The sequence below is a fragment of the Poecilia latipinna genome, unplaced genomic scaffold, assembly GCF_001443285.1.
Source record: "Poecilia latipinna isolate Pla-1442-1.1 unplaced genomic scaffold, P_latipinna-1.0 Scaffold549, whole genome shotgun sequence".
Classification (NCBI taxonomy): Eukaryota; Metazoa; Chordata; class Actinopteri; order Cyprinodontiformes; family Poeciliidae; genus Poecilia; species Poecilia latipinna.
In genome coordinates, this window is record NW_015113165.1 from 29021 (window position 1) to 43412 (window position 14392).

General features: G+C 38.9%; 1 protein-coding gene across 3 annotated transcripts in view; it reads left to right on the top strand.

Moving 5' to 3' along the window:
* Positions 1-14392, top strand: part of stx1a (syntaxin 1A (brain)) — a 46448-nt gene that overhangs the window by 27169 nt on the left and 4887 nt on the right. The window contains exons 4-9 of one of the 3 annotated variants that reach the window (XM_015041392.1): positions 622-695; positions 816-924; positions 8653-8726; positions 8808-8942; positions 11428-11538; positions 13163-14319. In XM_015041392.1, coding sequence (XP_014896878.1) covers positions 622-695; positions 816-924; positions 8653-8726; positions 8808-8942; positions 11428-11538; positions 13163-13240 — 581 coding nt within the window. In that variant the 3' untranslated portion in view covers positions 13241-14319. Of the gene's footprint in view, positions 1-621; positions 696-815; positions 925-8652; positions 8727-8807; positions 8943-10715; positions 10754-11427; positions 11539-11693; positions 11805-13162; positions 14320-14392 lie in introns of those variants that run through there. The other 2 variants (XM_015041393.1, XM_015041391.1) reach the window with 2 other exon arrangements.

Below are 14392 nucleotides of genomic sequence, written 5' to 3' on the forward strand. Positions count from 1 at the left end.
CAAAGAGATGGCTGAGGTTTGGGGAGGATGAAGCAAATCTGCTGTCGATATTTCTTCTGGAAGACATTTGTCAAAAAAAAAAAACATTTGAGGAGCATTTTGTTATATTTTATGGAACATTTAAGTCCAAAATTATTCATAACTCTGGCAGATTTAAAAGAACAAATTAATAATAATTTCAAAGTACATTCAAGAAAGATTCTTATGAACGACGAAAAAGAAACAACTGGGGAATTAATTAAATGGTAAAAAATGGACTGAACTTATATATAATTAAGTTAATAATTTATTCTAGAAAGATTGTAAAATTAATGAAACTTCATTTAAGATTTAAAGGAGCAATGAATCATCAAGAAAGAGTTTTATCATAATTAAATTCAACAAAAGATTGATATGAGATTAGAAAAAGAAATATACAAAGAACTAATTCTAAAAGAAATATGTAAGCAATAAAAATGAAAAAACAGGAATAGTAACTTAGAAAATTATATTAAAAAATGACGCATCCAGTGCAATAAAACTTGAATCTTGAAATAGATCTTGTTCTGAGTTTTTGTTTGAGTTAAATGGTCAATTGCTGATCAAGTGTTTATATATTAGTATGTTTTTGTTGTTGTTCAGGTATTCAGCAAACCATTGAGCAGGAGGAAGGGCAGAACAGATCGTCAGCTGACCTGAGGATACGCAAAACGCAGGTAGAGTTCAAGCAAACACCAAAGGCTTTGGGAAAACGTTTCTCTGTAATCTAACTGCAGCTGTTTTTCCTACCTGGATGAAGCATTTCTTCTTCTTCTTCTTCTTCCTCGCTTCCCCAGCACTCCACGCTGTCGAGGAAGTTCGTCGAGGTGATGTCAGAGTACAACACCACGCAGTCGGACTACAGAGAGCGCTGCAAGGGCCGCATTCAGAGACAGTTGGAGATCAGTGAGTAGATCCACTAATGCACACCGAGGACGGGCGATAAATGGGTTTATGGTGCTTAACGGTGTACTGTCAACTCCAACCATAGTTTCTTTTCTTGGCACTAAAACTCTCTAGAGCAGCTCAAATGTGAATTTGCTTTTCACTTGTTGCAATCATTCTCGTTCTGAAATGTAAAAGTAGGTTTTAACTGTGCTCTAATTGAAAAATAAAATCTGGACAGCAAAAGTATCAGTAGCTTGCATTTTGTTGAACTCGAATGCTAGAAAACCAGAGGAAGAGGGGTGAAGTGAAAAGTTTTAATGATGAAATAAAAGGACAAAAAAACAACAACTAAAATTGGGCCTTTTAAAAACAATGGAAATGGGATCAGAGACACAGGAACCAGGTGAGTAAAATTAGGAGAAAATTGATCAGAGGAGAAAACGACGGAGAGATCAGAGGAATCTGAATGAAAACACCACAGGAACTTGAACGTATAACCTGAAATATAACATAAACAAAGATTAAGAAAGAAGCTAAACACTAAGGAATGAACTATGACAAGGTCTAAATGATAAAGAATACAGAAAAAAGAAATGAAGTAAATATGGAAAGACATTAACAATGATAACTCAGAAATGATAAGAAAAAACTTCCTAAAAACACAAACACAGCTTGTTATTGTTGCAGAATGATAAATTAATACATTTTATATTATATATTTTGAGTTACACTAAGTTTCCTCCAGATTAAGTGTTGGAAAGCTTTTTTTTGTTGAGACTCTGAGCTGATGCCAAAAGCTTTAATCAGTTACTTTCTTCATGCGCCTCATTCGTAAATTTCCTTCCACAACCTCGTATTCAAGGTTCAGTTCACACGAAATAAAACTGAAATGACTTGTCTTTGTCGCTTAAGAACTTAATTACAGAACCAGAGGGCTCTTTGTTCTCATTTATGTCCCAAAATAATTACACAAAATAAAATACATAAAGCTGCTTTCATTCACACGAAGTGACTTTCAAATGTATCCACCTGTTTTATCGTTTGCATCATTTCACTCAGAGAGCATGTCTGCAACATTTCATTTTCTTTTTACTGTGAAGCAAACAAGTAGGAAAAATAGAAAACTTTAGTGTGCATAATTACTCTCTCCTCTAAATTCACTGCTTTCCGTAGACATCTGTTGCAGCAATTAATTACAGCTACAAGTCGCTCTGGATGATTCTCCATGCGCTCACTTCATCTTGACGCTGGGATCGTTGCCCGTTCCTCGAGCCGACGCTGCTCCAGCTCCTTCAACTTCCACAGCTTCCACTGGTGAACGATATTCAGCAAACTGCAAGATCACATTTTCTATCCTTTTGGAGATTTTTGCTCATTTACGTCGGAACCTAAACTAGAAGAAGTGTTCTAAATTTACTGCAGAAGTAAACAGAAATGGACAGAAAAATGCATCATTTCTCTTTCCAACCATCACAAGACCGATGGGCTTAATTTGGCAGGAATAGACGTAATAAAAGTTTCCAATTTAAAACGGCATATTGGGAGAAACCAGAGGCATTTTGAAGAGACCGTTCCTCAAAATCCTGAGTCAAGGACAACAAAAATACACGAACTGAGATTCTCTGATCAACCTGTAAGCAGGTTTCTGGTTACATCGTTGACACAACAAAAAGCAACAGAGAAAAATAGTTTTCCTGTTCACTTTGATTAGTAAGATCTTGATTTGTTTTTTTTTTAAGATTTCTACAAATCTGTTGATTTTCTGTAAAGCCGTTGAAACTTTTTTTATCTTATTTTACAACATGAGTTATTTAGAATATAACTGTAACGTGGTGAGGGGCTAGAGGGACCGACAACTTTTGACTCATTTTAAAATTTATTTTAGTTAACGTTTGAATTAGATCAGCTCTGGCTGAGACCTGAGGTGCATCCAGATGATGATCAGATGTTCATTTCCACGAGGTTTTAGCAGATCGTTGTGCTGGTTTGGTTTTATATCACTTTAATCTACTCCAGCGTAGAAATTTTATTTTGAAAATATCACACTGCAAAAACACAAAATCTTACCAAGAATTGTTTTCTAGTTTCTAATGCAAATATCTTAGATTACTTCTTTTTTTTTCCACGTTGTGAATAAAATAATCTTCAAGAGGAACTAGTACCTTTTTGTCAATGTTCAAAAATTATTGACGTAAAACAAGCTCCTATATCTTGCTGAAAAGTTACTTGTAAATTCGTTTTTCAAGTGATCTAAAATATTCGCACTGAAAACTCGACCAGAAATACTTGGCAACATTAAGATTTTTTCCATTTCGACTTTACTATTAATATTCCTTTTTGTCTTTTGTTTTATTCATTTCAACTTCTGTTTCATCATTTTGACTTTTTTCTTTCACTCTTCTTAAGTGTTGTGTGTTTTTTTGGACACTTGTGTTCAGTTTCCAGCAATATTCTAATAAACAAAATCCTAGGAGAGTGTGTTTTTCCCTCTACGGCAGCTCAGGTTTCACTTTCGCTTTTCTGTCATTTATTTGTGTCTCCCTGGCGCCACAACAACCGCTTTCAGAATCAAATCGCTTTTCATCGACACCCACACACACTTGGACACACTCAGCAGGTTACCGCAGCTCTCCTCTTCCCCGTTGCGCCGAATGCGTCAGATGAACTGACAGGTATTAAATGTAAGCCTTTCAATCGTGGACCAGATGGACGATTCCTCATTTAATACGTGATGCAGTCGCCTAAATGTACGCAAAGCATAAGTGCGTCCATACAGAGATGAACGCCGTGACTTATTTAGTGGTGATGGCTGAGGGAAGACCGGACGCATGCAGCAAGTTTATCTCCACTTTGTGCGCCACTTTCTAGACGACAGTGGGGCTCACAGCACTCTGTGGGCCTAGTCAAAGGACAAAAACACACCTCATGAAGTCAAACACCTGAGTCACTTTTTCCTTGAGCTCTTCCAGATGCGCTCGGGTTTGATTCGTCAGCTGCTGGAATCACAGGAGGCTTTCACTGTCGCCAAGGGAGGGATCACACACAAGCATCAATGGAAAAAAACACACACAGAAAGACAGGCAGCGCTTTGAGGACGCAGGAAATGTTAATTATTTACAAGTCTGAGGGAGGATTTTCCCCTTTCTTTTAATTCTGTTCATCTAAAGATTTAATTCCTTGCGTCGCTGCAGCTCCAACACCTCTGACTGGCTTTGTGTGTGAATCGATGAAATGTCACACGCTGAGGGAAACATTCGGTCTCGGTATCGATTCTGCTGCAGCTTCTCTCTTTTCCCGCTCACCTCCACTCCGGCTGATGGGTGCAGACATGAAAAGGACAAGAAAGAAACGCCGGGGCGCCCTGCGACCGTCGTGTTGGAGGATTTCAGCTCCACCGTGACGATGCTGCTATTTAGGGTTGTGAAGTCATCCCTCCGTCCATCCAAATAAATCTGTTTGTCGACTAAAACGTATGTAGAAATGCATATGTTGGTATTTTAGACCTGTGTGCTGTAAACAGCCAGGCCGACTGAGCCGAGGAGAGGTCGACCTCAGGCGTTGCAGGGTGTCTCTCTGACATTTGATTATTGTTTTCCATTTCCCATCGGACCGCTCCACTAGCTGCTCGCTCCGGCACAGGAAAATGACTCTGATGTGGTCAAACAAGGTCCTCCTCACCTGTATAGAAAATCTGACTTGAGCTGTAATGTTTCTTATAAGATTAACAAGAAAGAGTTACAAAATAATTCTAATTATGGATGGGGAAAATACAACCATGGAAAGCTTGAGGACCTTTTTTGTGCTCTCCGCTCCTGGAGGACGACGCTTCTGGTTCACCAGACACAGGAAATGAAATAGTGCAATTACTGCCAGCAAGGTAGTATTAAAGATTTAATAGCCTATGAACACTATGGGTGTAGTTATACTTCTCTGCTTCATATTGGATTTTTCAGGGTTTAGGTCTCCATGGTAACAATTAAGAGCCTCCCTTGGAGCTTGTAAGGGCTTTAAAGAAAACAACGACGTGTCTGCATGTGTGTGTGAGCTAACGCTTTGCACATAAAAAAAAATGTAATAAATAAATTGGAATTGTGAACTAAAATAGATTCTTAAGTTGTTTAGTGAAAGTATTTGACCACTTCATGCCACCTAAATGGAAGTTCATTGGTGTGAATAGAGTTGATTTGCTTCATAAATGTTTAGCCAAGTGGAGCTGAAGTCCTGTAAAGTTTGACTGATGCTTCATCTGTGTCCCATTTTCAATCTCCAACATCCTCAAAGTCTTGGTCACACGCACGGCTACGCACACACTCTGATGACGTCGTGGAAGGAGGCTTTTGTGGTTGCGCTCCTGCTGTTTGGAGTCTAACAGGGAGGAAGGAGAGCAGAGCAACCTGCCTGGACATCTGCATAATCTGAGCTTTCCAGAAACCCTCCACTTTTATGATTGTGTGGTGAAAAGGAAGAAATTTGGGGAAGGCTATAGTACTCGCTATTAATACCATAATCAGCTCACGCCGCCTTATGCTCCTCTTTATGGCTGTAAGCTCAGCTTGGCTCACTGTGAGGCTTTTATCACAGACTGAGTTGCGATAACTCATCTAAATGCTGATCATATTTCTACCAATGCAAAAGACAAGTTTAGAGAAAATCAATCTGTTGCTCTTTGGCAGAATAACTAAAAAATATTTAGGTTTTAACGCAGTTTTGAACTTTTATTAGATTTAATGGGGCGCCTTTCTTTTAGGAGATTATTTAAAGGGGCAGTATCATGTAAATTCGACTTTTTTGAGCTTTACATCATATTGCGTTGTTATTCCCTCATCAGAAATATGCCTGGTGTTGCCTTGACTCTTGCATGCATGTTTGAGGAATCCAGTAATCTCCTCCTGTAAGAGGATCTCTTCAGCCTCCCTCGAGTTTGTATAGCAGGAAACACACAAATGGAGTTTCATCCTAGTTGTTTCACTAGTTGTCTTGGTTTCACCAGGACAACGAGCCAGCATGTGCCGAGTGGAAGGCAGCCATCATTATTTATAAATACACACAGTTTTCCCTACCGTGGGAAACAAATGGGCAAAAATATAATTGTTCTGCGTTTTTTTTTAGATTTGCAGTAGCCTAGATTTTGACATTTACAATATACAATACATCCATTTAATACTGTTAAGCATCACTTAATATTGCAGTTTGCTAGGGTGCTGCAAATTGCCTCCACAGATAACAATCTTTATGTAGACACAACCCATAGAGATTGCTTTATCTGAAAATAAGCGAGCACTTGGGAGGTTTCCATCTGCAGACCAGCATCCTGAGATGTATGGCAAGAGAAAGGAGGCAGGCTGAGGACCAGCGAGTGTCAAGATCCCTGAATACATTAGGAAGATGCCTCACTGTAACGAACTGCTAAGTGAATGTCTAGAAACTTAAAGTTTTAAGCACCAACAGGTTGAGTAAGAGTTAAAGAAAGTTTCATGAATGGCTACAGGGGGCTGGACTGGAGGAGGATGCAGAGGCACTAATGTGAGGCAGGACAGGAACAGTAGAGGTCAGGACCTGCCACACCACTCTGGACTCGAGATGCAGGCTGTATAAAAATGAATAATCCAGCATATAACAGCTGGGTGTAAAACACTGGTAGCCAAGCCTCTGTAACCGGTATTATACAGGTTGAGCGCAGCCTGGAGGCTCAGAGAGGAACTACAGAGGTTGTGAGATTGGAGGCCTCAGCGATGTGAGTGTTTATTGGTGCATTTGGCCCTTTGACCCCAAGGCTGGAGGAGTTGGTGCAGCTGATTCCAGTAACAACCTCTGAGACCTCCAGCAGAGAACGGAGGTCTCTCCCTCAGGCTTCCACAAGGCTGAAGTGGAGCCGCCATGTTGGATGTGGCGAATTAGGAGTTACTACAAATATATATTAAGAAGATTGACGTATTACACCAGAATATTGTTCTTTACTGTTAGGTCAAAAGAAAGCTGACATACTCATTCATGCTTCTTTTTTGTTGCTGTGTTATATAATATTTTTGTGGCTCATACAAAAACTAAACTCCACAGCTAGAAACTATTTGATGGAAACTAGGTTTTCCACAACAACAACAAAAAAGAAATGGAGCAAAAACTTCTTTTGTGAGCTGTATGTAGACCAAGTAGAGATTTAATATGTGCATGGAAACGATTTTGAAATGATGCTGACAACATCTGACAGAGACGTGCCGTAACAGTGGGAGTAATGGACCTCCAGAGTAGCAACTCTGCAGGCGGTTTCCGCATTCACACTGTAGGATATTACAAGAGATGTAGAAAAGCTGTTCATGAAGTAGGACAACTCTGCTGGGGCAAATAAAAATGGATGAGGAGCAAATGCAGCAGGAAGCGATGGTGACATACACGAGGATTAGTAGGTGGAGGGAGACTGGAGTTACAGAGAGGAGCTCGAAAACAAGAAGCTAAACTATTATGACGCACCTTAAGGTCATTTAAACATCCTGACAGACTGATTTTAAGAGAAAAAAATATCTTTATTCAACAGAAGTTTGGATAAATTTACCATTGGCCTGAATGTTATATTGTGGTTTTTATAGATTTATTTGAATCAACACAACTTTTTGTGGATTCCTGCATCAACATAGTCAAAATTACTCAATACTTACAAAAATATGCCTCACTGAGTTGCAGACGTTTCCCACATAATTCTGGCAGCTTTTTTTTTTTTTTTCCCCAGAATCGGAAAAGTTCATTTTAATTTATTGGCTGTAAATATCAACATGTCTTCTGAAGGCCTGAGCTCAGAGCCATTCATAAAGCTTAACGTTGGGGAGCTTCCCTCCAGCTCCAAACCGGTTTGGATCAGCCTCAGACCCAAACCGCCATCCTCAGCCTGAGACTGGAGGAAATTGGATCTGATTTTGAGGGACAACCATGAAACTACCAAGGTTTCAAATGACTATGAATTGAAAACGGCCAATGTCAAAACCCAGAGTAAAATTAGTTTTACATCATCTTAGACTGAAAGGATTCTGGCCATGAAAGGAAACCTTTTCATCTAACTTTACTGGTGTTTCCAAAGGCCTTCTGGACCAGATAAGTTAAATTATTTGACCTTGAAGACAAGAATGATCTTTGGAGGAGTCCAGTTGAAGCTTTCACAGAAGAATCACTTCACCACATGTTGAGCCCGGTGATTTATGGCAGATGTGTTTCTATGGCAACGCCTATAGGAATACCACTTGTGTTTAACCTGAGTTTGAACTCAGTGAACTGCTGGATCGGAGGCCGACTGAAGCAGAAAGTTACATCATAACAACAATAAATAAATAAATTCAGATATTGCACAGTCGATATGTTGGAGTTCTCTACTTGCTTCGTCTTTATTACAAGACAAGATGTATAAAATTATTGGTTCACTCATGTAAGAAGTCATATGAGAGAAATGGCTGTTAGTCAAATCATTCGTGGAGAGTTTTTTTTTGTTTGTTTGTTTTTGCAGCTAAATATTTGTCTTAAACATGTAAATGACAGAATAAAACCTCTTATCGCACCAAATTCTTGCTCTGCCACGTCGGTTTCTTTCACAGTGAATGTTGGCTGCTTTGAAATTTTTGGTTTCTGCAAGAGTGATGAGACAATTTGAAGATTTTTGTTAAGCAAACGATAAATTTCCCTTTGCATGTGATGTCAAAGAAGTTACACCACTTTAACATGACTGTAGCTTATTTGTGTGTTTGGTTTGTTTTTTCCACTTAGCTGGAAGAAACACTACAAATGAGGAGCTGGAGAGCATGTTGGAGAGTGACAACCCTGCCATCTTTACCTCCGGGGTAAGCGACTCTATAGCCATGTTTTAAAAAAAGTATTTTGTTCTTTCTTGCTGTTATTTTCACGTCTCTTTTAATCCTCAGATAATAATGGATAACATCACCCAACAAGCAATGAATGAGATCGAGACGCGGCACAACGAGATCATCAAGCTGGAAAACAGCATCAGGGAACTTCATGACATGTTCATGGATATGGCCATGTTGGTGGAGAGCCAGGTGAAAACCACACTCCTTCTCTCTGTGTGTCTCTGTCCAGCTGTCCAGAGACGAGCTTTCAAAAGGTTTTTCCTCATTTAGATTCTTTATTCATGTTCAGGAAGCTGCAGGTTTTAATTTGCAGACAATAAGTTCAGTGGTAGCCCGATTTCCATTTCCAACAGGTTCTCCATGCTGTGTATCTTAGTAAATGTATTATTTTGGGTCAGATCAGTTTTGGTTCAAGGCCTTTATTTATTCATTTTTAAAGTTGCTTGGATTTCTGGAGACAGGCTTTATCTGTGTAACTGCTGCATTAAAAAAAAGAAAAAAAGCACACTGTCTTCTTAACTGTTGAAGAAATATAAAGCTTTTCAGACTTTTACTTTTTATATTATCAAGGTAGAAGCATGGATAACATTACTCGGTTACAAATGCTGTCTTGTACAAACTGAGTGATTCTGGGGATCGTTCAGATGCTAATCCAGAGACGTAATTCCTTAATTCCTTGCACACACACATCAGTAATCCTTCGGTGCAGAGTTGTGTCTGCTGTCAGAGAACTTCAGTCCTGCTGCTGCTGCCATGTCTGACTGCAGGAGTGTGGGCTGAACTCCCCACAGAGAAAACCCACATCAGCAAATAACATGGAGGATTAATGACAAATGAAACGCATCAACATCTATTTAGATTTCTTGATGCCATTATTAGAACAAATATAGACAAGTGAAATCGAACATGATGGCAAAAATGCATTTACACCTACATGTGTCACAAGCTTTCTTATCTGAATGGCCGAACCTCTTTAATAAAAATGAAACGAGAAAAAAAACAACAAGGTGATGATGTTAAACATTTCCATAAATTAGAACAAAACAGACAATAGCTGCGGTTTTTATTACAATTGTGTACAAAATTGTAACGCTGTTTCCATAAAAAATTTAAATAAAAAAATCTGTATAACATTCCCCTTATATTGCAACGTTTTAGACATTTCACCTCATGCATTGTTTACCACTGAATTTCCGTCACCCCCAGAAATCTGGTTTTATGCACTTTTAGTTGCAGCCTCACTTATCACACATGTTCTGCTGTTTTACTGGAATATATCTGTTTTAAAGCATTAGTTCCCTTCCCACTGCTTTACATCTTTACCGGAATAAATAACGAAGTCATTTGATTGGTTATGTCACTTAAACATAATACTAACTTTTGTTCCTAACACAGAACCTTGTGGTACCCCAAAAGTTCAACCTTTAGTCAAAATGCATTATATCTACACACCAATATCTATTAATTGTTTCTCCAATTCTCTAAGAATTGTTTCTCCAACCATACGCCTTCCATCTAATATCAAATCTCTACAAAATTTTCTTCACCATCAAGAGGTTTTTTTTAAAGACATGCTGCTTACAGTTTAATTCCCTATCACTTTTGTAATTTCTCTGTCGTCTATGAGCTGCGGTTCTTCCATCGATGTAAACTCTAAACAAACACTAAAAGTTAGTCATTAAGCTGCGTTTGAAATACGAACGGAGGTAATGTCTCCTGAAAGTCGCATCACCTCCTGTGTCAGTAAATTGCCGTAACAAAATAAGGACAACTGTTTTAATTGAAGGTAATTGTGTGCTTGTGTATTAATATCCGAATTTTAATGTACTTTCCTCATGGTATGAGATCACGCTCAGATGAAAATGTAATTTTACCGTTTCAGCATTGCTCTGTTTCTGTCTCTCTATCTGCTTTCTCCTCTTTGTGTTCGCACAACCCTGTCACCACTGCAATGACTCTAAGCTCTAGACAACACAGAAAGCTCCTTCCAATAACACAAGGTAATAAAAGTCTGTTTATAATTTTATTATGTTGCAAATGAAATCTTTGTTTGTTTGTTTTTTTGCATGCATGCTGTGCAGACTGGCTTTGAATTGGACTTTGTAATTGTTTTATGATCACAAATTTACAATAATTATGTTTTGTTGTTGCAATGGGGAGCCGCTTTCACTTTGGTGGAAACCTATTTATGTCTGAATCACAGTTAAGAATAGTCAAATCTTGGACTTAAATCTAAATTATTTGTGTGTATTTCTTTAAAGCTGAAATCGGGTTTGTTGCTTACTGGGAACAGAGTTGGAAATATTTCAAAGAGCAACGAAAACGTCCCATGAAGATGATGTTGTGCTCCGGTGGCTTGAAATGTCAGCTGAACTTATCAAAGGGATTATTGGTTTTGAATTTCCCTCCAGTCTTGTGGATAATAAGTGTCTTGCCTGAAAATTAGACAAACTTCAATAAACCAGATATTTTCTTATTGTGCTATTTTCACACAAAAGATGCTGATTAGTGATAAACAGAGAACGATGTGACCGTGTGGTGGAAGAGGAGTGAAGCGCTTTGGAAAATACAAGCTGTGGGTGTTTCAGGAAAACAGGGCTGGGAACCGCTGATCTATGTGATGCATTTCTGCTTTTTCACCAACGCGCTCTCTGCCTTCTCGTTCTGTGTGCAGGGCGAACTGGTGAACAACGTCGAGCGGAGCGTTCTGGGTGCTCAGGAATATGTGGAGGAAGCAAAGGAGCGCATCCCGAAATGCAAAAAGTTCAAAAAGACCAACAGACGGGTGACATACTTATCTCCTTTTCTTTCTCCTTCTCCTTCCCTTCATCTCCTCTCTCTTCCTACATCCACTCCTCCTGCTCCTGCCCACACACCTGGCCCCTTCCTTCTGCTTCCTGTCCATCTCCCACACCTCCTCCCTCTCACTAACTTTTCTAGGGGGAAATGATAGACCGCATAGAGTACAATGTGGATCACTCGGTAGACTATGTGGAGAGGGCGGTATCAGACACTAAGAAGGCGGTTAAGTACCAGAGTAAAGCCCGGAGGGTGAGTGTCTGTGACGAGCGCGCATGCGCAGCAAAACGCTGCTTCAGAAGCATTGCATGCCCCCAGTGGAGTGGTGTGCTGGCTGTGGTCTGTGTGCATGGATGTTTACCTGTTGTACAGTTTGCATGCAAAGCGTCTGAGTGTTGGGATTGGATTGAATTGTGGCACTGACTGGAAGACGAGGCTGTGTTGACCTCTGGTGGTACCAACTCACTCAGGATAGTCCATCTCTACAGGCGCCTTTGGATTTTTGTCTTAAGTATCAGATCCAGTGAATTACGGAGCTCAGAGATAACCACAAATTTAGGCTCTGCCTCTAAATCAAATAATGACCTCAGAGATCTTAATTACAGAAACAAAAGTGCAGGAAGTGTCTCATCTCTCATTCTTCTCATGATTCTTTTGATTTTTTTTTTCTTTTTGCACTTCAGTGTGATTGCCTTCTAAATCCAACTTCATCTGTTTTATGTCAACATTTACACATAAATCAATCTGCTGTAGCAACTGATAGAGCAACAAAGTTATACTTGCGTATTAAAGTCTGTCATTTTGTTAAAAATCGATGAGTCAAAGTTTCAGTTTCCAACTGTAATCCATCTGAAAGAGTTATTCTTCATCAAGCGGCTCTAACTGGACACTTTTCCAGGGAGGAGTTTAATTTGTATATTACAAAAAATATAATTATTACATCAGAACTAGCCACTTATTTAATCAATTATTAACTTCTTAGTGATCACAATAATATATTTTAAGTGTTAATGAAGGAAATAAACTTTTACATTTCTATGGTAAAAAAATAAAAAATAAAGTTCTGCTAATTACTCTCTTTTTATTTTACCCAACTAGATTTTTTTTTAAATGTCCTTGAGAAAAAGAAACGATTTTTGACCCTATTGGACGTGCATTTTATTGGAAAATAAAATGCAAAACACGGCCTGAGTTGTGTTTTGCTGATTTCTCATTGAACTGGACCAAATCTGTTGACCCATTGGTTCTTAGCGCCCTTCCGCTCAGCTTCCCTCCCAGGCCATCTCTCTCTGCTTAACCCGAAGGCCCGTTTTGTGGAAGAGAGTTTGAGCTTGAATTATGTTGCCAAGGTCGTTGGATGGTTTCCCATCTTTCATCCAAACAAAGTCAAATTGAGCTTCTTTTAACACATGAGGAAGGAGAACTTCTGAAAGAAAATGGAACCATTCTGCCCCCTGCTGGTTAAAAATAGCACTAATCCGCTCCTTCTTTCTCTCCTTTTTTCTTACTTTCTTCTGTTGTTCCTTTTTCTTTCTCTATTTATTTCTTTCTTGCTTGCTTGTCCCGGCGACCCTTTATTTGACACGTTGCTCTCCCTGTCCCCCATCCAGAAAATGATCCTGATAGGTGGTTGTGTCGCAGTGTGTGTCTTCATCCTCATTATTTCTCTTGCTGTCGGCCTCAGTTAGGACCCCGATACAACCGTTTGCTGCTCTAGAAGTGGCTCAATCATTTAGTGTCACCATTGGAAACGAGCACTCAAACTGTGTGGGACTAATTAATATTGTCTAACTGTGTTATTTTATATTGCTCTTGCACATGTTGTGTTTTTTTTTTATTTTGCATGTTTTCTGAAAATTATAAAATGTTGCGTACTTCTCAAAATTTAGCAATTATTCTAATTATCATATGTGTCTCTGAATAGTTCATGGACAGCCAATCTTTTTCAAAACTTGTGGTTGCAAAGTTTTGAATAAGCACCATAAAAAAAAACTTTTTCAAAGGTGATAAAATCTAGTAAAACTATTTTAAGTTTCAGCAAACTCACACCGATGTGACATCTTTCCACTTCAGGTAGAGAAACTATTACCAGCTTAACCCTTTAACTGCTCTAGTGTAACATTGATGTGTGTCTCACCACAATAAAATATTATTTTTTCTTCCTAAAATGTCATTTCAAGCTGTCACAACAAGCAGTGGTTAAAAAAATCTGTAGTTCATTTGGCTCAGAGAAAAATCACATATTTAATTTAATGAAGTAATTTCCAGACATTTCCTACTTATGTAATTAGTAAAAAAAAAAATACAGTGAAATAACAACTTTTCATATCTGAGAAAATTCCCAAAGCGAACACTCGTCAACAGTCTGGTTGCCGACTTCTCCAGAGCCGTCCGTCTCCGCTGGGATGGCAAATGTTTTCTGTCCTTATCCCTCTGCCCCGAGTTGAAGCCAAGATTCAGGTTTTTATAATCACACAAAAAGTGCAGAGAGACGAAGCGCGTCGTGCTCACTCTATCATTTTCTGTGTTTCCATTAGCAGCCATACATCTGTTTCACATTTTCACATTTGAAGTGTCACAAAAGCAATCCATTTAGTTTTTAAATATAAAGCCACACTCTGCTGTCACTTAGGCTGCGCCATTGTCCATATATGGTAATGGTATTTCCCTTTAGAGAGGCTCAACTCCATTGGATGACTTTGTGTCAGGAAATCTTTCCTGATACAAGATCAGAAAAGACAGGAAATTAGCTTTTTCCTGAGGAAGTCTCGGGGGGGGGGGGGGGGGGAAAAAAAAGGTTTTTTTTTTCTTTGGGAAAAGAATTAAAGACCCATTTAAAA